The sequence below is a fragment of the Salvelinus namaycush genome, chromosome 24 (assembly GCF_016432855.1).
Source record: "Salvelinus namaycush isolate Seneca chromosome 24, SaNama_1.0, whole genome shotgun sequence".
Classification (NCBI taxonomy): domain Eukaryota; kingdom Metazoa; phylum Chordata; class Actinopteri; order Salmoniformes; family Salmonidae; genus Salvelinus; species Salvelinus namaycush.
This window is the reverse complement of record NC_052330.1, coordinates 10769227-10793661: the sequence shown is the minus strand read 5'-3', so window position 1 is coordinate 10793661 and position 24435 is coordinate 10769227. Positions and strand designations below refer to the sequence as shown.

At 43.4% G+C, this 24435-nt stretch overlaps 1 protein-coding gene across 2 annotated transcripts in view; it reads right to left on the bottom strand.

Annotated features, from left to right (window-relative positions):
* Positions 1-20489, bottom strand: part of LOC120019694 (A-kinase anchor protein 7-like) — a 52292-nt gene extending 31803 nt beyond the window's left edge. Inside the window, exons 1-8 of one of the 2 annotated variants that reach the window (XM_038963090.1) lie at positions 20235-20489; positions 19822-20004; positions 18703-18843; positions 18100-18248; positions 15211-15347; positions 13190-13350; positions 12472-12584; positions 10187-10334 (exon numbers count right to left, since the gene is read on the bottom strand). In XM_038963090.1, the coding sequence (XP_038819018.1) occupies positions 10187-10334; positions 12472-12584; positions 13190-13350; positions 15211-15347; positions 18100-18248; positions 18703-18843; positions 19822-19984 (1012 nt within the window). In that variant the 5' untranslated portion in view covers positions 19985-20004; positions 20235-20489. The other variant, XM_038963089.1, reaches the window with a different exon arrangement.
* Positions 20490-24435: the final 3946 nt, after the last annotated feature.

The following is a 24435-nucleotide window of genomic DNA, read 5'->3' as shown; positions in this document are numbered from 1 at the left end:
TGGATGCTCCCAATGCCAACTACGCACATCTAGTGGATGCTCCCAATGCCAACTACGCACATCTAGTGGATGCTCCCAATGCCAACTACGCACATCTAGTGGATGCTCCCAATGTGAGCTTGCCCAGCTCGCCTGGCACTGCTGCCCAGCCATAGCTTCATCATGAGCCCAGTGGCAGCTGACAGAGAAGAATATAGATGGACTTGTGAACTCACACCAATGTTTATGTTCACTACAACCCAAATTCTATCTTTATCATAATATCACTGAGAGGCACTATCATTTTCATTGTGTGTGTCTGTGTGTGTTTATGGATTGTTTTAAAAAGAGAAATTGGCCATGGAGCCGAGCATTGGGTGGGATCTATTTCTGTCATGTATAACCAACACATACTCCTTTCACATCCTCCTGAATCAACACCCTTCTTCCACTCTGTCGCCTGCTTGCTCTGTCGCCTGCTTTCCTGATCCAGTTGGAGTCCTTCCAGACCAACCCTGAGCGCCTGGCTAATTAACATCACATTTCTATTGGAACCATGTTGCCTTAGACCTGTACCAAAAGCTCTGTGGACCAACTCATTACAGAGGATGAAAAAGATCTTGGCTAAAGCCCTACCACGTTCTTCTCATGTTTCGTGGTCAACCATATATACAGTGGGGTTGGGAATTATTGGATCCCTTGATAAAGATAAGCAAAAAATACTTTCTAAAATAAGGAAGCAAAACAGCCCCATAACATCAATGATCCACCACCAACAAGTCCATTGCCAGTACCACCAATTTCACAGGCTGTTTGACAGTAATCTGAAGCAAGATGTCCGTTTGTTCAGTATGCGAGGGAAGCTTTCAGACAAACAAACACCACACACGTCGTCACGACAAACCAAGCCAGAGGAGAGCACTGTGGAGACGGTCAGTGCACATGAATTAGGCTGCCCCGTTCCCTGTTCCCACAACTCTTTATCCCCCTCTTCTCACCACTTCAGCTCTCAGTGTGTGGGCTAATCATTTCCCAGCATACGGGTGAGCTCACGCGGACAACCCATCTCCCTCACTGTGGGTGCATTAGACTTTTGCCAAGCTTGTTTGTCAGACCTTCATCACTAAGCTACAGCAGACAGAGCTATCTCCTCTCTCCCAATGATTCATACAATTAAATTAGCAGACCTGATTGCATGGAATGAGCCTTTTATGTTATGGCTGCAGTGTTCATCACGACCACAAGGTGTCTACTGGGCAGCACAACCAGATAATACAGGCACATGCTGGTTACAGTGCATTTTGTAAATCTATTCTGGATTACTGGCTTTAGTAGAAACATAATCAAATTCCAGAAATTGATGGAGGCCAAAAGTAAACATATTCATGGACTTTCAAACAATTAGGCTAATTACAAAAAGGTCTGTTCTGCTGTTTACTCAGTTAAGAGGCTGTGAGAATAGAACAACATGAAAGTGAACGGTTGCCAAGGACACATCCTGAAGTGATTTATTCATCCAGAAAATAAAACAAGCTGGGAATCAGAACAAACAAAACAGGCACTAAAAGCCATTCAGAGAGGAAGAAAGAGATGACAGCAATTAGGAGCGTCTATTGATGGTCAGAACAAACCTCTGGGGAATATCAAGGCACATCTGAACAACAAGAATCTTAAACCTCCTAGTGTTAGTCCCTGGGTAAAGAGTGGACCAGATAACTTGGAGGAAATGCATTGCCTTCACCGACAATTACCTTATAAATAAGATTTAACTCCCTCTGCTGGTAAAATATGAACACAGCAACGCACTCTAATTCCATTCAGTAATATCCAAGGCGTTTGCAAATAAAATCTAAGCTAATAAACAATTATATCCCTTGCTACATTACATTAACTGGTTATGGGAGTTTGAGAGAAATAGGTTAATTAATCGCAGTACAATTACAATAACTATTATATTATCTTGTTAACAGCGGTGTAAAGTACTTCAGTAAAAATACTTTAAAGTACTATTTAAGTAGTATCTGTACTTTACTATTTATATTTTAGCAAACTTTTACTTCACTACATTCCTAAATAAAACCATGTACTATTTACACCATACATTATCACTGACGCCCAAAAGTACTCATTTTGACAGGAAAATGGTCCAATTCACACACACCAAGAGAACATCCCTGGTCATCCCTACTGCCTCTGATCTGGCAGACTCATTAAACACAAATGCTTTGTTTGTAAATTATGTCGGAGTGTTGTAGTGTGCCCCTGGCTATCCGTAAGAAAATAAAATAATTGTGCCGTCTGGTTTGCTTAATATAAGGAATTTGAAATGATTTATACTTTTAGGTTTACTTTTTATACTTAAGTATATTTGAGCAATTCCATTTACTTTTGATACTTAATTATATTTAAAACCAAATAACTTCAAACTTTTACTCAAGTAGTATTTTAAGGGTGATATTCACTTTTACTTGAATCATTTTCTATTAAGGTATCTTTACTTTCACTCAAGTATGACAATTGAGTACTTTTTCCACCACTACTTGTTAAGACTATCCTGTATCTTGTTAAACTTTCCCTCAGGTTCAGTTTTCCTCCCAAGTTCTGGAGTAAATCAAGTGATGTGCATAATTCATATGATATTGAAGTTGTACAGGCTACAGTACAGTAGATCTGAAGAGAAAAACGTTTTTCTTCACTCCTTGAATTCTACAGTAAATTATGTCGTAATATATATTACTACTTTCTAATTTTGGCACTTATTGAGCATTGTATGGTGCAGTACCAGTATTGCCACTAGAGGCCGCCACTCACTAGTTCTAATGTTGTGGTTGCTTCTTCTATGGTGGGCTCGCGTTATGTGGCAGTTGAGAGACGTTTGCCAAGTGAGTCAACAACATAAATACATTTCTTATCTTAATTTTGAAGGTCTTGGATCCCTTTCTTCAACCACCACACTATATGTGTAACATTTTTGCGAGCTAGCCAGGAGAAGATTCTACAAGCAAGTAAAAGGTAGAACCATCTCCTAAGAGACAAACCTAGGATCAACTTAACAGTAGAGAAAGCGCCAGAACAACATCAATACAAAAGAAGGTCAAATTTAGAACATAAATGAAGTGAGTGCCTTCCTACACCAACTGGAACTCATTGTAGTGTGCAACTATTTGAAATGTGTTGGTCCTGCTGAAGGAGGTTAGTCAAATAAAACCAGATAGTCTTATCCGGGTGATTGAAAAGGCATTAAATGACATTGAGGACAGGGAATGTGAGTAGCTGAGAGACGTCCTCTTATCCATGCAAGAAATGAGAGGAGTAGAGAGAAACAGGTAGAATAGTCCCTGATCACAGCCGCCTCGCTGACCTCGAGACACATTATGTCGTATTACAGAGAGTCCAGGAGGAAAAGTGCAGAGCCTTGGAGGAAGAGATCAGATGCCTCCGTGAGATGGCCACACCCCCCAGGCATGGAAGAGAAGTACAGACCACACCACACCTCAGCACCACTGGTAACACCACATCATATCCCAGTACCTGAGGTCACTCTAAGAATAGATGGGAATTTAGTAGAAGGGGGACAGAGAGACAACCTGTCATACACCAGTGGGTTGATGCTGTTTATACTAAAAATCTTCCTAAAGGGGAATTATAAAGAAGAGAGCTTATCTGACATATCACAAACTAATGAATGTGTCACAGAGTCAGCCCTTCCTCTTCCGAGTCGAGCTGAAGGAGAAGCTACTGTGGAAGTCCACAGACAGGGATGAGGAGGACTACAGCCACGACCTGATCCAGCGAAAGTTCCTCCGTGCCATCGAAACTGGACTTCTAAGTGATGCCAAGGATGAGTGAGCCACCACCACAGTCATAGAGAGGTTACATCCAGGGTCCACATACCACATCCGAAACCCACCAGCTCATAGAAGACCTGAGGTCCGACGTCTGGGAGATGAGGAAGGTGTTCCTGGCAGCAATGGAGGCCACCACTCAGCCATCACAGGGAGGAAGGTGCACTACTCAGCCATCACCAGGGGAAAGATACACCTCTCATTCAGCCCAGAGGGGAAGATCTACCACACAGACCAGCCAGAGACCACGGGGATGTGCGGCGTGTCAAGAGGCACACACAGGTGAGCAGTGCTACCACTTTCTGCTGCGGTGAGGAATGGGATGCTGAGAAAGGATCAACAGTAGCTCCAGATCACGTGTCCCACCTAGAGCCAGACTCCCCAACCACAAGATACACACAGCACCAGCACAAAAAACAGCAACGACAACAGCAACCAGGTAGACTAAACACACCACTCACCACTAAAAGCCACAACAACAGCTCCAATCCCGAGTCTATGTGAACTATGTGGTGACACGGCACAAAACACAGCTCATCAATCTGATTGGAAGGCAATGTCTAGTGAGCTGCAAGCTTGATGACATCACAGTAGAGGCCCTGTGGGACAACAGAGCTCAAGCTAGCATCATCAACGAAGCCTGGAGGAAGAAACACCTCCCCCACACCACCCTCCGACCCACTGAAGAGCTGTTGGGGCCCGGAACACTGACGGGACTAGCAGCCTATCAGACTGAAATCCCTAGATGGAGGCACAGTTCAAACTGAGCAGCGAGACAATGGGAGCCATCACAGCTCCCATCCTCATGTCAGACAACCCAGGTGGGGCAGAGAACCCCATTTTTGGATTCAACGTTATCGAGGAGGTGGTGAAGGCCCGCAGCACCGGTCACAACACAGACACCATTCAAACAGTAAGTGCTGCATTCTCTCACAGCCAAGACTGCACAGATGGTGTTGAAGCTCATCCTGGTGAAAACAGGCTGCAGGAGGATCTTCTTGTCTGCCAACAAAGTCATAACCATCCGTTTACCTGCACATGTAGGAGCCAAGTTCAAAGGCCAAGAGATATTATTCACACCCAGTGAACTACACCTCTCCCCACAGCTTGGAAGTGACTGAGGGGCTGGTGAAGACTAAAACACTTGGGAAGAAAGCCTTTGTCACTATTCCCATCGCGAACAACAACAACCACCCCATCGCACTCAACCAGTGCATAATCCTAGGCCATCTCCTGACAGTGAAAACGGTGTTTCCTGTCGCCGCTGACACCCAAGACAAGTGTTTTATTGTCAACCTAGCCCCAGTGAGTCCAGAACAGCAGAGAGAGAGAAACAGCAACAAAGTGGAAAGCAACAGTCCAAATTGGAACCCTCCAGTCAATGTGGACCACCTGACAGAGGAAGAGCGAGAGAGATGTTGCATAAAGCCTTAGCATATGATATTGACATCGGTTCTATCCCATCTCTGGACATGCACATCACCCTGAAAGACCCTACACCAGTGCAGAAGACTTACATCTCCAAGCTGAGGTAAAAGAGTATCTCCAGGACCTGCTAAACAAAGGTTAGGTAACCCAGTCAAGGTTACCATACTCCTCCCCAGTGGTGTGTGTGAGGAAGAAGGATGGAAGCCTGAGGTTCTGCTATGACTACAGGGAGCTCAACAACAAATCTGTTCCTGATCAACACCCAATCACCAGAATCCAAGACATGCTCGACTCACTAAGTGGCAGCTCATGGTTCTCCGTCCTCGACCAGGGAAAGGCCTACCATCAAGGGTTCCTAGATCCTGAAAGCCATCCACTGACAGTTTTCATCACCCCTTGGGGTCTTCAGTGGGTCAGGATACCTTTTGGCCTCAGCTCAGCTCCTGCAGAGTTACAGAGAAGCATGGAAGAATGTCTATCCGGCCTCAGACACACCATCTGCCAGCCCTACTTGGATGACAACCTGGTCCACCTGTTAAGTTCTCCACGGAAGAGTAAAATCTTCAGGAATAAAGTCAGGTTCTTGGGGAAGATGGTGAGTGGAGATGGATACACGATGGACCCCAAAGACAACTCCCCAGTAAAACCCTACAAGAGAGGAAATCAGACAGTGGGAGAATTGAGAAAAATACTGGACTTCCTCTGCTACTACAGGCCATACATCCCAGACTTCTCCAAAGTAGCCAAGCCACTGTATGCCCTACTAGCCACCCCAGACACTCCACAGAAACCCATTCTAGCCTCAGGAAAAGGAGAAAGAGCACAAAGAACAACATCCAAAAGCCTTCACATACTCCCATCAACTGGAACTCTGACCATCAGGAAATCCTAAACAAGCTGATAGGTGGTGCGGAGGGGCAATCTATCCTAGGTTATCCAGACATGACACAACCCTTCATACAGCTGCTTCACAAGATGGACTGGGAGCTGTCCTCTATCAGCGACAAGGGGAAAGGATGGATGTCGTACGGCTCACGGACATTGACACCACCAGATAAGTTCTTAGCTCTTTCAGGGACTACTTCTACCATGCCCCTTCCTTCATAGTCTACACAGACAACAACCCACTTATGTTCTCACCACAGCCAAGCTGAACGCAGCTGGGTTGCAGAAAATAATTTGAGAACCAGCTGCTCACAAGGTTAAATGAACTGAGTGGAGTACGTGGATCCCACACCACCCCTTATCACCCTGAAGGGAACGGTCAGGTCGAGAGGTTCAACAAGACGCTGCTCAGAATGTTGAGAACCCTGACTGAAGAGACAAATACGGAGCCCCAAGGCTCTGCATCGACCTGCGATTCGACCTCGGACTCAATGGCGGAAAAGGAGTCTACCAGGACTACATCACAAACTAGCAGGAGAGAATGAAAGAGGCATACAACATCACTGAAAAAGAAGCCACGAAAGGGTCTGAGAGAAAAGTAATTACGACAGGAAGGTCCATGGTCAGGAGCTACAATCCGGAGACAGTCCTTGTGAAAAACCTGTCTGAAAGAGGAGGGCCAGGCAAACTAAGGTTGTACTGGGAGGATCAAGTCCATATAGTCCTCCTTCAAAAGGAAACACCCCAAGAGTCCGGTGTATGAGGTGAAACGAGATAATGGACAAGGAGGAAAAATAGTGTTTCAGAAAACAGAAAACTCCTGCCCTGTGTCCACAGAAAACTCCTGCCCTGTGACCGCCTTCCTTTGGAGAAAACCGAGGAGACCACATGACCAGGTACAAACACATCAAAGACAAGACCCAAAAACCCCTCCCATAGACCCAAACAAACAGGCAGAGCAGAACACTGACAGTGACTCCGATGACTATGAACTGAGATATGCCCTGCCCAGTCGCCACAGATCCAACTCTGGAATGGAGAACACCGCTATGGATCCAGAAGCTGAAAGTCACTGGTTCCACTGCCCACTTGCCCCCTACACACCACATGTCCCCTTGCACATCACATTCCCCCTACAATGCACCACATTCTCCCCGACACAGAGAGGTCTGTGTGAAGGAATCTGGTGAGGAGTGTGGGGCCAGAGGGTAAGGACACAGTGGGTGAGCAGGTGCCAAGTCTTAGTAGCCCTGAAGACTTACCATCTTCATCCCACGAAGAGACTGACATCAGCCCAGAATACTGACATACAGTGCTTTAGGTGAACCGTCAGTGATTGACAGAGACATTAATATGGTGGACGTTCAGATTATGCCCCAGCGTTCATTCTCTAAAGCACTCCCAACACTCTGGAGACCCTGGTAATATGGTTATTGTATGTGTTTGATATGAACTTTGAACTCTGACAAGAACTGCCAGTATACTCTTAAGCTCCACTGAAGAGGAACATGAGAGTCTGACGTGTGTAGCCTATGTAAACAGAATGTGATTTTGATGGCCGAAAATATATTGGTTTAGTAAGGGAGATGAGGTATGGTTACCTTAACCTTCTAAATTTGTATTCGTATTTATTATGGATCCCCATGAGCTCTTCCTGGGGTCCAGCAAAATTAAGGCAGTATATATATATATATATATTTTTTTAAACATCACATTCACAAATCTCACAACACACGGTGTGCCCTCAGGCCCCTACTCCACCACTACAGTACAAAATCCATGTTATCGTGTGTGTGTGTGTGTATGCATATGTTTAAAAAAATCTAATTTTACTGCTTGCATCAGTTACTTGATGTGGAATAGAGTTCCATGTAGTCATGGCTCTATGTAGTACTGTGCACCTCCCATAGTCTGTTCTGGACTTGATGAATGTGAAGAGACCTCGTGGCATGTTTTGTGGGGTATGCATGGTTGTCCGAGCTGTGCGCCAGTAGTTCAAACAGACAGCTCGGTGCATTCCACATGTCAATACCTCTCATAAATACAAGTAGTGATGAAGTCAATCTCTTCTACACTTTGAGCCAGGAGAGATTGGCATTCATATTATTAATATTAGCTATCTGTGTACATCCAAGGGCCAGCCGTGCTGCCCTGTTCTGAGCCAATTGCAATTTTCCGAAGTCCCTTTTTCTGGCACCTGACCACACAACTGAATAGTAGTCCAGGTACGACAAAACTAGGGCCCGTAGAACCTGCCTTGTTAATAGTGCTGTTAAGAAGGTAGAGCAGTGCTTTATTATAGACAGACTTCTCCCAATCTTAGCTACTGTTGTATCAATATGTTTTGACCATGACAGTTTACAATCCAGGGTCACTCCAAGCAGTTTAGTCACCTCAACTTGCTCAATTTCCACATTATTTATTGCAAGATTTAGTTGAGGTTTAGGGTTTAGTGAATGATTTGAACCAAATACAATGCTTTTAGTTTTAGAAAGATTTAGAACTAACTTATTCCTTGCAACCCACTCTGAAACTAACTGCAGCTCTTTGTTAGGTGTTTCAGTCATTTCAGTAGCTGACATGTATAGTGTTGAGTCATCCACATACATAGCCACACTGGCTTTACTTAAAGTGGCATGGCATGTCATCAGTAAATACTTTTTTTTAAGTAAGGGGCATAGACAGCTGCCCTGGGGAATTCTTGATTCTACCTGGCTTTTGTTGTTTTTCCAGCAGCAGACTATGATCGATGTCAAAAGCCGCACTGAAGTCTAACAAAACATTTCTAACAAACTTGAAAAAAAGTGCTGTGCTTGTTAAATGTCCTTCCCTATAAGCATGCTGAAAAGTTTGTTGTCAATTTGTTTACTGTAAAATAGCATTGTATCTGGTCAAACACCATTTTTTCCCACAAGGTTACTAAGGTTGGCTTACAGGCTGATTGGTAGGCTAATTTGAGCCAGTAAAAGGAGATTTACTATTCTTAGGTAGAGGAATTACTTTTGCTTCCTTTCAAGAGCTTGATCCCAGAAATGTTACATATACACAAAAAGCTTTTCTCTCAAATGTTTTGCACAAATGTGCTTACCCAGTAAGTGAGCATTTTTCCTTTGCCAAGATAATCCATCCATCTGACAGGTGTGGCATATCAAGAAGCTGATTAAACAGCATTATCATTACACAGGTGCACTTTGTGCTGGGGACAATATAAGGCTACTCTAAAATGTGCAGTTTTGTCACACAACAGAATGCCACAGATGTCTCAAGTTGAGGGAGCATGCAATTGGCATACTGACTGCAGGAATATGCACGGCCCCATGTCACAAGGATCTGTACACAATTCCTGTAAGCTGAAAATGTCCCAGTTCTTCCATGGCCTGCATACTCTCTAGACATGTCACCCATTGAGCATGTTTGGGATGCTGTTGACTGACGTGTATGACAGCGTGTTCCAGTTACCGCCAATATCCAGCGACTTCGCACAGCCATTGAAGAGGAGTGGGACAACATTCCACAGGCCACAATCAACAGCCTGATCAACTCTATGTGAAGGAGATGTGTTGCGCTACATGAGGCAAATGGTGTTCACACCAGATACTGACAGGTTTTGTTGATCCACGCCCCTACCTTTTTTTTTGAAGGTATCTGTGACCAACAGATGCATATCTGTATTTCCAGTCATGTGAAATCCATAGATAAGGGTCTATTGAATTTATTTAAATTGTTGGATTTCCTTATATGAACTGTAACTCTGTAAAATCTTTGAAATTGTATGTGGGGTTTGTATTTTTGTTCAGTGTATATTCTGAATTTATATTTGTATTGTTATTACTTTTAACTATGAAATCGCAGTTGAGAGACGTTTGCCAAGTGAGTCAACAACAAGATGGAGGAACCAACATAAATATATTTCTTATCTTTATTTTGAAGGTCTTGGCTCCCTTTCTTCAACTCCACCACACTATATGTGTAACAATGTCAATAATGCTGAGAGCAGATGAGAATTTCAGTCATAAGATTTTTTTTTAAGCCTCACGGTGTCTACTCACCGAATGTAACGGAGGCCTCTTGGTGGTAGTATCCATCTGGGGTCTTTTTCTTCAACATTGAGCAGAGGTCCAGCCTGATCACTCTCTCGTCTCCAAAATGATGCTGAGCGTAGTCAGAGTACAGCTCAGGGTCCAGCTTCTTCACACCCTGGGAGACAACACAGACATACACACAGAGACATGGGGATGTGCTCGCTGTCATGTCTGACCAGATATGGATGTTCTTGAACACACCCATCCACCCTGACCCCACACAGGAACACGCGCACAGGAGGAACACGCAGGAAATGTGTCATCCCCCACCAACAAACAGATTAAGCCGGCAGCTCCCATTTTCCCCTCCAACTCCCAGGTCAAATCCTCCCCCCTCCCTCCTGCCAGACCAGACCATCTACTAATATCCATCTACTGCCATAACCATCAGTCACTTGGCCACGATGGCAAGCATAACCATCGGTCACTACTTGGCCACGATGGCAAGCATAACCATCGGTCACTACTTGGCCACGATGGCAAGCATAACCATCGGTCACTACTTGGCCACGATGGCAAGCATAACCATCGGTCACTACTTGGCCACGATGGCAAGCATAACCATCGGTCACTACTTGGCCACGATGGCAAGCATAACCATCGGTCACTACTTGGCCACGATGGCAAGCATAACCATCGGTCACTACTTGGCCACGATGGCAAGCATAACCATCGGTCACTACTTGGCCACGATGGCAAGCATAACCATCGGTCACTACTTGGCCACGATGGCAAGCATAACCATCGGTCACTACTTGGCCACGATGGCAAGCATAACCATCGGTCACTACTTGGCCACGATGGCAAGCATAACCATCGGTCACTACTTGGCCACGATGGCAAGCATAACCATCGGTCACTACTTGGCCACGATGGCAAGCATAACCATCGGTCACTACTTGGCCACGATGGCAAGCATAACCATCGGTCACTACTTGGCCACGATGGCAAGCATAACCATCGGTCACTACTTGGCCACGATGGCAAGCATAACCATCGGTCACTACTTGGCCACGATGGCAAGCATAACCATCGGTCACTACTTGGCCACGATGGTAAGCATAACCATCGGTCACTACTTGGCCACGATGGTAAGCATAACCATCGGTCACTACTTGGCCACGATGGTAAGCATAACCATCGGTCACTACTTGGCCACGATGGTAAGCATAACCATCGGTCACTACTTGGCCACGATGGTAAGCATAACCATCGGTCACTACTTGGCCACGATGGTAAGCATAACCATCGGTCACTTGGCCACGATGGTAAGCATAACCATCGGTCACTTGGCCACGATGGTAAGCATAACCATCGGTCACTTGGCCACGATGGTAAGCATAACCATCGGTCACTTGGCCACGATGGTAAGCATAACCATCGGTCACTTGGCCACGATGGTAAGCATAACCATCGGTCACTTGGCCACGATGGTAAGCATAACCATCGGTCACTTGGCCACGATGGTAACCATAACCATCGGTCACTTGGCCACGATGGTAACCATAACCATCAGTCACTTGGCCACGATGGTAACATGTCAACGGTTTACATATGAATCTTAATGTTAATATATTATAACAAATGAAAATGACATATATATGGATGTTCCCCAAAACATAATTGGTAAATGTTGAATAAATATGGAAATTACTAAAAGTAACTCCACTACATCTATCTGTTATTTGCTGTTACAAATATACATTCTCTCAAAATGAACATCATTGCTAACAATTGTTTAACGGGCCTGCTTCCTTCCACGTGACAGTGACGTAGACTAAAGATATTGTACGCCATTTATAAGCTCAACAGTATCACAGGAATAACTTTTCCTCATTTTGTATCACTGTATTATAATAGGGTATGATAATTCATACGCTCCACAACTAATGATTTTCATTCCCAAGTCTAGAATGATCATGCAGAGACTTATTTCATGATAATACACATTATTATAATCAATGACATTAAGACTCCAGACAGCCAGATTTAAGTCAATCAAGATTATACGAGCCAGAATACAAATGTACACCTCGCTGTGAATGACTCAGCGTCACTACCCTCCACACATTTCATAGTTTACCTACGCACCCACATAACGTATCCCTCAAAGGTAGAAAGGAGAGTGAAGTCTGAAAGGAGAGTGAAGCTGCCCTAGACCTCCACACAGCAGTATTGTTTGTCTGTCTGAGTCGATGTTGTTCTCAATGCATGCCATTCCAGCCAGAGTGATGAGGAGTGATGAGGCTCACCTGACTGCGTAGCTTAGGAGCTTTGGACAGTTTCATGAAGGTAAGGTGGGGCTTGAACGCTTTGCCGTCGCCGGACGAGAGGCCTTTCTCCTCAAATGTTTTCCTTACAATCCCTGGAGCGAATGACCACAGAGACAGAGAGAGAGGTTGACGGGAAAAACAACAGCAGATCCATTTGCAATGCAGGACAGCGAGGGAGAGAGCAACTTTAGCCCAGGATGGTGTAAGATAAAGAGATAATCAATAGGAGGAGAGAAGAGGAGAGGGCGGGGGTATAGCGGTTAGTGGAAGTACAGGACTGGGCAGGACAGCTGCTGATAACATAATCCGTTAGTGTCTGTATTTAGGAAAGCTTGCTCCATCTAAAAAAAACAGAGTTTCATTGGAAACAGTAAGTAATATCTAAAAAGAAAAAAATAATACCAATATATCCGATTTTGCTAAAGAGAGAAAAAAAGCTAAACATTTAATATTCTTTTATTAAAAATGGGTAAACAAAACTGTGCTGATGGCTGACCCTTGGAAATCCTCATACATAACAGATTTATCCTGAATTGGCATCCCAGCTCACATCTATATACGACTAACATATAGCTAGCAAGGCATGGTGAATGACGTAAAAGAATACGCACACAGGAGAGAAGCAGGGGGAGGAGGAGGATGGGAAAAAAAGGCAGAGTGGGTGGGGCAGCAGTTGTCGACTAGCAGTAGCACCCACCTGTGATCTGGGCCAGCGTGTCGAGGTGTTCTCCCTGAGCCAGCTCTACGAACGCCACCTCATTCCTGAAGTGTCCGATGCCGTGAAAGGGCAGGATGAGCTCCCGCCCCCGCAGCAGGTCCAGTAGCGCTGCCTTCATTTGGGCCACTGCACACGCCGCCCTGCAGTCAGCACAACAGCCAGATCAATCCCATGGCATTAATCCCCTCTACATCCTCTCTCCATCCTCTTGCTCTTCCCACCACACCATGCTCACACACTAGCCATTCAGGCTAATACATCATTCATCCCTGCAGTTTTTAGTGATGCAAAGATAAATTGCCTGGGATGCAGTGGTGGGCCGTCAGGGCCAGCAAGGCCTTCTCTGCTGGCCTAAACATCATCAGAATATATATATTTTTTAAATATATTTTCCCACAAATATGTATTAAATTATTCCCCAGAGTAAGAGTTATACTCTTCATTTCATAGCTTTCCTCTTGGTTGCACTGCTTCCAGCCCCAGGTTGAGATTTGGAGGGCTGGTCTTTATGTTAGATCTTTTATCCAATCATATTCAGCCATCATGTGTTGCCAGGGGTCTAAAATCTGCCCTCAGGCCTTCAGAATCAACAGTGCGGGCGCTTGTAGCTTATAGTGAATGGAAATGAAAATGTAGTGTCAACCAATCAGCTTTAGAGTTGGCTATTGTAAGCCTGCTGGCTGGCTCCAGTGTTACACAGGAGCCAGCTAGCAGGCGTAGTGCGTGCACGTCTTTTGATTGGATTACCAATAGAGAGGCAGGTCCTATGGGCAGGTCTATGCAGATCTAGGAAACTGAATTTGATAAACAAATTAATTTGCGTACTACTAAGCTGTTTTTTCAACCCACAATGGCGGAAGGAGGAGAAGATATCGATTTGGTCGAGGATATAATTATAACGCCATTCTCAAGACGAACTTTTCAAGAAAAGTTAGACATTGTAAGGAGAGGTCGCCCGGCGCCGACGCTACAAAGCCTGTCACAGGCGGGAAAGGGGTTCCAACTACGAGCGCTATCAATGGCTCACAGGCTCCGGGAAGCACTGCAAACTGTACTGCTGGGAATGCCTATTATTTGCAAGTGATCGATTTGGTGTTTGGAGCCACACTGGCTTTGCAAACTTGAGTTGTCTAACCAAGGCAGCAACGAGACACCAAAGTACGGCTGGGCACTTACAAGCAATGGTGCTTTTGGGGACACCAGAGTGGATCTACAGCTCAACGAACAAGCGCGCAGGGCAACGGAGCTGCACAATGAAAAGGTGAAGGGAAATATTGAAAAGACTCATTGATTGTGTCATGTTTTTGGGTAAACACTGTTTACCCAAAAATGTCAATTTCAAGGTGACGCAACGCCTGGTTATACTGCGTTTCTGTCTAAATGTATAGTGTCTAGAGCCATGGCATCATAATGATGGTAATAAGAGGTGGATTAATTCGGGTGAGACTGTGTAGTACCTCACTGAAGGCCCAGGCCCCAGGCCCACGGCACGCCACTGCTGGGATGTGTACACAGTCAGATCTATAGCCATTTGTTTATCAGAGGGAGATACTAGGCCTATATATTTCAGTGGTTATAGAGGTTAAAAAAGAGGACATTGTTAACTGCATTGTGTTTTACTGTATGTTTTCAGATTTGTATTATTATTTTAACCTATTGACAAATTATAGATTAATCAATATTGTCGCTACAACATTTTTATTTATTACGGATCTCCATTAGCTCTTCCTGGGGTCAAAACAAATGAAGGCAAAATGGTGAAACACATTACACCACTACATATCTACAATACAACATGTATAATACCACCATACATACGTGTGTGTAGAGTGTGTGTGTGTGTCTCCTCACAGTTCGCATTGTTCCAAAAGGTGTCGTTTTATCAGTTTTGTTAATAAAATGCATAGGACATAGAAACAGACAGAATTATTCTACTACAATCCCGATCAAACATGGTGGCTATCTGGTTGAAATAGTTGAGATCAGCTGCAGACACTCACAAGTTGACTTCCTCTTGACTGGCCAAGTGGGTCACCAGCAGCGTGATGTGAAGACTGCCCACAGGCACCAGAGCCCGTGTGAGTCTGGAGTCTCTCTGCATCACCAGGGCTTGCACCACCCCCACACCTTCACTGATCTGCACAAGTAGAACATGCCATTCACCCTCCTGCCATCCAGCATTTACATATAATAACCAGAGACCCCCCCCCCCCCCCCCCCCCACATACCAATCAAATGTATTTATAAAGCCATTCTTACATCAGCTGATGTCACAAAGTGCTGTACAAAAACCCAGCCTAAAACCCCAAACAGCAAGCACTGCAGGTGTAGAAGGACAATGGCTAGGAAAAACTCCCTAGAAAGGCCAGAACCTAGGAAGAAACCTAGAGAGGAACCAGGCTATGAGGGGTGTTCAGTCCTCTTCTGGCTGTACCAACCCTTCCCCGTGGGCTTGAAAGCAAAGAAAGTACCAAAGTCTTAATAAATATATATAACTGGTTTGTATGTGTGGGGCTTTAGCTGAGATTGTTCTTTACTTCCAGGGCTCAATTGTTCCTTGCCTAGCACCATTCATTCTCACTGTCGATAATTCTAATGTTATAACTTCTAAATGGTTAAAAAGTGGGGTGGTTGCCATCTTAGAGCCAACATTTGTCTGCGCAGCAGTGCTGTCTGCCAGCAGTAATCTTGTCTGATTGATGGAGAGATTCAAGGGGCTATCATCGTTAAGTAACATAATAGATGCAAAGCATTGAATATTTAAATTCATGCTCTTCGAAATGCATTTTAGTCTGAGGTCCTGAGCACTCTGGAGCAGGTTTTCATCAAGGATCTCTGGTTCTTTGCTCCGTTCATCTTTCCCTCGATCCTGACTAGTCTCCCAGTCCCTACCGCTGAAAAACATCCCCACAGCATGATGCTCCCACCACCATGCTTCACCGTAGGGATGGTGCCAGGTTTCCTCCAAACATGATGCTTGGCATTCAGGCCAAAGTGTTCAATCTTGGTTTCATCAGACCAGAGAATCTTGTTTCTCATGGTCTGAGAGTCTTTAGGTGCCTTTTGGCAAACTCCAAGCGGGCTGTCATGTGCCTTTTACTGAGGAGTGGCTTCCATCTGGCCACTCTACCATAAAGTCCTGATTGGTGGAGTGCTGCAGAGATGGTTGTCATTCTGGAAGGTTCTCCCATCTCCACAGAGGAACTCTTGAGCTCTGTCAGAGTGACCATCGGGTTCTTGGTCACCTCCCTGACCAAGGCCCTTCTCCCCCGATTGCGCAGTTCGGCCGGGCGGCCAGCTCCAGGAAGAGTCTTGGTGGTTTCAAACTTCTACCTTTTAAGAATGATGGAGGCCACTGTGTTCTTGGGGACCTTCAATGCTGCAGACATTTTTGGTACCCGTCCCCCAGATCTGTGCCTCAAGAAAATCCTGTCTCGGAGCTCTACGCACAATTCCTTCAACCTCAGGGCTTGGTTTTTTCTCTGACATGCACTGTCAACTGTGGGACCTTATATAGACAGGTGTGTGCCTTTCCAAATCATGTCCAATCAATTGAATTTACCAATCAAGTTGTATAAAATATTTCAAGGATGATCAGTGGAAACAGGATGCACCCGAGCTCAATTTCGAGGAAAAATTATTTAGTCCAATTTAGAATAAGGCTGTAACGTAACAGAATTTGGAAAAAGTCAAAGGGTCTGAATACTCCGAATGCACCGTAAACTTTTGAAACTGCACTATGAATTTAAATCCAATAGCCAGAAGCAGGAGCCATGGGACACATTGAACTAGAGAAATTCAGCCGTGGCAATATATTCATTTTGACAGAGATATTCTGCCGGTTAAAGTAACTGGGATATCATTCCATATACTGAGGTCGGAGTAAATTGATTTGAGTGTTCTGTTAAAGTTTCTGGCAATGGTTTAATCCAAGGAAGGAAATATATCTACTCTTAAATATTTAAAATGGGAAACAATTAGGATTCCATAAGTAGAGATAAAGTACTCCATCGGGGGCTTGAGAGGCAATAGAGCTGATTCGGTTAGATTAATTTTATAGCTTGAGATGAAGCTGAATGTATCTATGATCTTCAATGTATTTTGGAGCGACTGAGAAACAACGTTTAGATACAGTAAAATATTGTCAGCATATAACGAGATCTGTAGATTTTTAGGGAAATTGGTGTTATTTCCTTCGATTGATGAATTACCTGGCCAGAGGTTCCATGGATATAAGAATAGCAAAGGCGAAATTGGATCACCTTGTCTGCTGTTTCGAGTGATTCTGAATTGAGCAGAGCAGATATTGCCTGTTATAACTATGGCTGGGGGATTGGCATATAGTATTTCAAACATATTAATGAAATTGGAGCCAATTCCCATATGTTCCAAGACAGACCAGAGATATGACCATACTAGAGTATTAAAACTTTTTCTGCATCGAGAGATAATACAGCCCAAGGAGCTGTTGTTTCTGATGAAGCATCTAAGATATGTAATAGTCGACAGAGGTTATACGAGGATAAACGCTTTTTAACAAACGCACCAAGATGCGTAAGTCTCGAGACGGGACGACAACATTTTCAAAAACAATATAACATTGTGTTTATCAAAGATAAGAAGGCAATAGTATTATTATTTTTATTTAACTAGGCAAGTCAGTTAAGAACAAATTCTTATTTACAATGACGGCCTACCTCAGCCAAACCCTATTGCCTTTGATCAACACAGATGTTAAACTGTTTTCTATGTAGCAGTTGTTTTGTGATCACATGCAGTATGTATTCTAAATATAGTGTGTTTATATGGACACACTATATAGAGAAATACCCCAAAATAAAAGAAAATAAAAATGCATTTTTCAACAAAAATATATCACTAAATTGTACCTTGGGATTTGTGATGGGTATTGAAACAAAGTAGTTTGGGCGTTGTGTTTCCTTCTTCTTTTTCTTTGTATCTGCATCCTCTTCACTTTCTACCCGACCACTTGCACCTCTCTTTCGTTTATTTTTCAATTTGGCCTCTGGCTTGGTAACTGGGGGAAATGTAACACAATGATATTAGTGTTGTACAAGAGACAAATGTGTGATTCCGTTATTCTGTAGTTAGATTTGACTGCCCTCCTGTAAAACCAACTGCCAGTCAAGTCAACAATGCATTATTCATCGCCAGTAGGCAGCTGGAGAAAATTTGAATGCAAGGGCAGCTGCGGTACAAGGAAGATCCTTGCATCAATTGGCAACTACAAATAACCAGTCATTATAGACTTACAGAGTCAGTGCCGCTAGTCAAATTTCTGCTCTCCTACTCGCCCAGCCAGTTAAAATGGAAAGAAACCATCAACTGGTCACACTATGGGAACTACTGAGCACATCCTCTCAATGAAGGTATGTTACAACTAACTGTGTTATTTTAGTCTGGATATGTTGATTTGAGTTAGCCTGGATTCAACTGCAAAACAAATAATATGGCATAAACGGTTTACTTACAGCCGAGGTCCTTCCATATTGCTGTACTTGCAAATGGAAGTTCGGACATAAGATTGTCAGAACATTCAGATGACTTAGACTTCTGTTTCCTTCCACGTGGCTTTTTGGGTCTCTTCTTGATCCTCTTCACTATTTCATGTTCTGAAGAACAAGGGGGAGATGATGACAGCATGTGGAAGGCTAAGATGGATCCTTCAAATACCTCCGACATACTTTTCAAGAAAAAGGCTCTCCAAGTATCTGGATGAATGTAATTAATCTTTGTAGCTAGTGAATATAAACTATTCCTTGGAAGTAGTTGAGCAACTGCAAAAACTGATCGTTGTACAATTTATGGTCCGACTAGACAGATTGTGTGTGTGTGACTCCACCCCATCCACTGTTCTGCGTCGGGGCAATTCCACGGAAACAGAATTACACTGAGACACAGACCTTTCACTTAAAAAATGTAAACCAAACAAAAACTATTGATTTCAAAGTGATAAAATATATAACTTTATGCACAAGGACACAATTTTTAACAAGTTCCACAGAAAATTTTATAAAAACACATTTACAGGAATAACACTGCAGATACAAAGTTCTGGTTCCAGAATAAAACTGAGGGAGATTTTACCATAATTCTGTTACCAAAAAGTTTCCAGTAAAACATGTTTTATTTACTGTGTAATAGTGATTGTGCATAGAGTTCTGTGGTCATTGTGCATAGAGTTCAATGGTTTGTTAAACTTCAAAATCAGTGGTTTTTGTTTGGAGTCTCTGTAATTTTGTTACCATGGAATTGCCTTTTGACAACAACAAGCATGTAAACAGTATGCTAGAAGGTCAGACATCTTGTGATGCACTGTGAGAGTGACGATACTATAATTCTGATATTAGGCCATGACACTGGCCACCACTAAGACAGTACATAATAACAACAACATACTGTACTTGGATGAAAACAAAGGGGGTTCTATCTGTTTGCGCAACATGTCATCCAATAAATTACTGTGGGATGCACTGTCAAGAAGAGTACTTTCTTACAATTCTCTAATCATCATTTGTGAGTTTTCGATTTCAGTGATGATACATGTAATGAAAACAAGCACCACAGAGGGTAGGCTAAATATTTCTCACCGGGGTCAATGAGCTCCTTCACATTGCAATGCAAGTGACTCTCCTCAGCAGCAACTGGATCGGTTGATGCATCATGTGCAGGTGACAGCAGGTGGTCGTTGCCATGTTCAATGCTGTTTGTCTCAAGCTCAACAGCATAATCAATCCAAGTGACCGGCTGCATTTCAATTAAGTTTACCTGACCTTGAGGTAACACAGAAACGTAGCAACTGTTTTGACGAGCTTTGATCAAATTCAGCGAGGCACCTTGTGCAGTTCGCACATTGATGTTTTTAGCTACAAGCACTCTTTGAAGCAGACAAATCCCTCTGAATGATTTAAATAACTGAAGTCCTAGCATGAAAACCTAAACGAGATTCACCAGTTAGCTAGCTACATATTTATAGCATTTGTGCGCAAGACAGCTTACTCACATGTGATCAGGCCATGGGATTCAGTCTTACGTGCTAGCTATCTTTAGCTAGCGCCTGCCATCTGTTGAAATAAGTCAAATTCAAGTTAGCTCGCTAACTAGCTATAACCTCGATAGCATGCCTACGACAGCAGACCGGCTGACTTAAAGGAGCATGTGCTTGGACAAACGTGTCACTCACTCATTCGAAACGAGTAATGTGTTGCTTACGGCTATCGTAGCTAGCTAACATGGTTCGCTACACATGTAAACACAGGACTACGGACACTCAAAAGGATCAAATTACATACGCTAATGACAAAAACTAAAGTTACCGTTGTCATATGACATTCTCGTGCTCAGCGCTACAGTTTTGGAACATCATGGTAATGTTACCTTTTGTGTTTGTTTGTAAACCACTTAAATCAGCTGTTTACTCTTCAGAATATAAAAAATATCATAATACAGATGTAGTGATATTGATTAGTAACACACGGTGTATTTGACACTGTTACTGAAACAATGTTTCACTTTCTGCTAACTGATACAGTAACGTTAGCTAGTGATAATAGGGTGAGGTCATATTACAATATTGTACAGGTAACGTATTTACGAAATAATACATTTCTTTCAACAGCTAAATTCAGAGCACTCATTTCTCTCACTAAATGCTGAGAGTTGTCCGTCACTTGTCTGTGCCTGAGAACTGCTACTTTCTAAAACCAAATAGCCAGCAACAGGTGGTGATATGGTATCAGTTAATGCGCTATTGCCTCAGTTAGACTAGGCCACAGAGGATCCCAGGACATGGTTTGTAACGCACACATGCTGTGTAGGTGGCGTGGTGAACAACATACACAAAATAGATCAGAGCTCTTTTAACTATCTGAGTACTGTTTATCTCGTCTCTTCATGTATATAATAACTGAGGGGAAAAGACTGATCAAATCAATACACACCTTCTTGTATTTGTGGTTGTGACAGTTATCAGCTTTGTAATTTCAGCCATGTATTGCCTCTTGTAAAATGACACAGAAGTCACATACATTGAGGTGATCCTGAAGGACATATCTCTCAACAAGCTAGTAGTTTGTCATCATATAACATTGAGTCCAGTTCACCTGCTGAAGCTTATGCAGTATTGAAATGACATTAAAAACATCAATTTCTGTTAAATCTCCATACAATCCATGAGAAGAATTACACCACACTCCTTCCTTGTTCACCATCCTCTCCTCAGGTCACACCTGTATTGTTTGCAGAACAAACAGTGCCTTGAAAGGAAAAGGTTCACATTTGTGCTTCCATCTGCCTGTCACGCCTTTGTTTGTGTTGTAACTGTAAACCACTGGATTTGGTTTCAGGTTGTGGGGGAGATATCTGCCATCACAGAAAGGGAACAGGTGTAATAGCAGGACCTGTTTGGCGACTTGTTCTTGAACTAAACAGAAGCAGACAGGTGAACGCATGGAATGTCTCTCCCCATCTTACCCCTTGTGCCCATGTCACTTGTAGTACAGTCTCTGAGGTGAGTAAGAATCTGAAATGCCTATATTTGCTTAAAGTTCCTTCCTCCAGGAGATGTGACATGGGGTGCAGTGTTACACAACAGCAACCATTCATAGAACCACAATTAAGATGTTTAACATGTAAATTGTAGCCATATGTGTTTTATAAAAATCAAGACATATTTTTACACTGAAGTATTCTTGAAATGTACAATTTAATCTCAAAGATGTGTAATTGATTGCGGTATGTACTGAATGTCAGTCATTAAAGGCATATGCATGCCGTCATGAAACAGATTATAATGTGGAGGATTAAAATTCATGAATTTTTTGTCATTCCATCAGCTCCACTGTCATGCACCTGTACATGGCAGTCATCCTGCATCATAGAGGGTATTACATGAAAAGGTTATGAAGAGAGCAGTTGCTGTTGTCTCAATAATCAGTCAAACAATGACAGTGGAGCTGCTGCTTTAAAAAAGTAGAGGATTTTGAACCAGGCTGCCTGCGTTCAAGGCTCAGCCCCAAGGTAGCATCGAGAGGATTTACTTGCACACAGTGTGACAGTCACTGCTACAAGTACTTCTTCTTTCTCCTTCTTAATCCACTGTTGACTTTAACACTAGCCATCCTCATTGGTCAGCAGTAAGGAGAACTAGCGGATACTCTATTTTCATCCCATTGGAATTTGCTTCATTGAAGGCAAACCTGGACCTAGCTCTTCTACCACAGGTGATGTTAACCTAGAGCAACCTCTTTGCCAACAACAAGTGAGCAGCCAGGATATATTTTAATGCAGTTGTTTTTTAATGCATTTAATATCTACAGTACGGGCCAGATGGTGAATTGTGAATTCTTTTAACTAATCCCTTTGGGTAAATCTGCATAGCCACCATGTTCCGGGATTTGACAAGAAAAAACAACACTGAGTGGTTAAGAGAGGACAGTTTGATTCCCTGGTAGTATCACTGCACATATCATGCTAATCAACTGGAACTAGGATTTATCTGTCGGTAATCTGTAATTGATCATCGGTGGTTTAAACAGGAACAACACTATTGAGGTACATGATTTCTCTTTTACTTCTGGTTTTACATTCTACATGGGTGTGGTCTTACATTTCATACCTCTGACAGCATGTACAACTATTAAATTGATACAAGATGGGTATAATTCTCCCTTTTGTCTTTGTTTTGCACCCGTATTTCTTGGGATGTATCGGTGGACCTGGCTGTCATCTGGGATCATGTTTATCTTCTGCTGGTGAGTTGGATGTTACTTTTACTTTGATGTGTTGAAGAAAGACGGAATATGGATAGTTCAATCAATTCAAACTTTATTTGCCACATGCGCCAAATACAACAAGTGTAGACTTTACCGTGAAATGCTTACTTACAAGCCCTTAACCAACAGTGCACCTCGAGAAGAAAATATTTACCAAGTAGGCTAAAATAAAAAGTAATACACTGACTCGATACCGGGCACCATTACCGAGTCAGTATGCAGGGGTACAGGCTAGTTGAGGTAATCTGTACATGTAGGTGGGGGCGAAGTGACTATGCATAGGTAACAAACAAACAGCTAGTAAGTAGCAGCAGTGTAGAAGAGGGGGGGGGGGGGGGGGTCAATGTAAATTGTGCGGTGGCGATTTTTTTGAATTGTTCAGCAGTCTAATGGCTTGGGGTTAGAAGCTGTTGAGGAGCCTGTTGGTCCTAGACTTGGCGCTCCGGTACCACTTGCCGTGCGGTAGCAGAGAAAACAGTCGCTGGAATCTCTAACAATTTAATGGGCTTTCCTCTGACACCGCTTATTATATAGGTCCTAGATGGCAGGAAGCTTGGCCCCAGTGATGTACTGGGCCGTTCGCACTACCCTCTGTAGCGCCTTATGGTCAGATGCCAAGCAGTTGCCATACCAGGCGGTGATGCAAACGGTCAGGATGCTCTTGATGGTGCAGCTGTAGAACCTTTTGAGGATCTGGGGGCCCATGCCAAATCTTTTCAGTCTCCAGAGGGGGAAAAGGTTTTGTCGTGCCCTCTTCACGACTGTCATGGTATGTTTGGACCATGATAGTTCGTTGGTGATGTGGACACCAAGGAACTTGAAACTCTCGACCCGCTCCGCTACAGCCCCGTCGATGTTAATGGGGGCCTGTTTGGCCCGCCTTTTCCTGTAGTCCACGATCAGCTCCTTTGTCGTGCTCACATTGAGGAAGAGGTTGTTGTCCTGGCACCACACTGCCAGTTCTCTGACCTCCTCCCATAGGCCGTCTCATCGTTGTCGGTGATCAGGCCTACCACTGTTGTGTCGTCAGCAAACTTAATTATGGTGTTGGAGTCGTGTTTGGCCACGTAGTCGTGGGTGAACAGGCAATGTATCAAGAACTGCATATTTGGCTATTTTTCTTTGCATTTGTGCTTTAATCCTATTTGAAATTGACCTTTCAAAACCTTTTGACCAAAATAATTTGCTTTTTAAAATGTGATTCTTCAGTCTATTTTATGTGTTATTTGGTTGGCTGAAAATAAGATGTTAGTTTCATCATGGTTTGATGTTTCAGATGTTGGCTTTTTGACATGACCCTATCACAGGAGTGTTGTGAGTGACCCTTTAGACCTCTGTAACACAGTCCTATTATGAGTTACAACTAGAGGTCGACCGATTAATTAGGGCTGATTTTCAAGTTTTCATAACAATCGGTAAATCGGCCTTTTT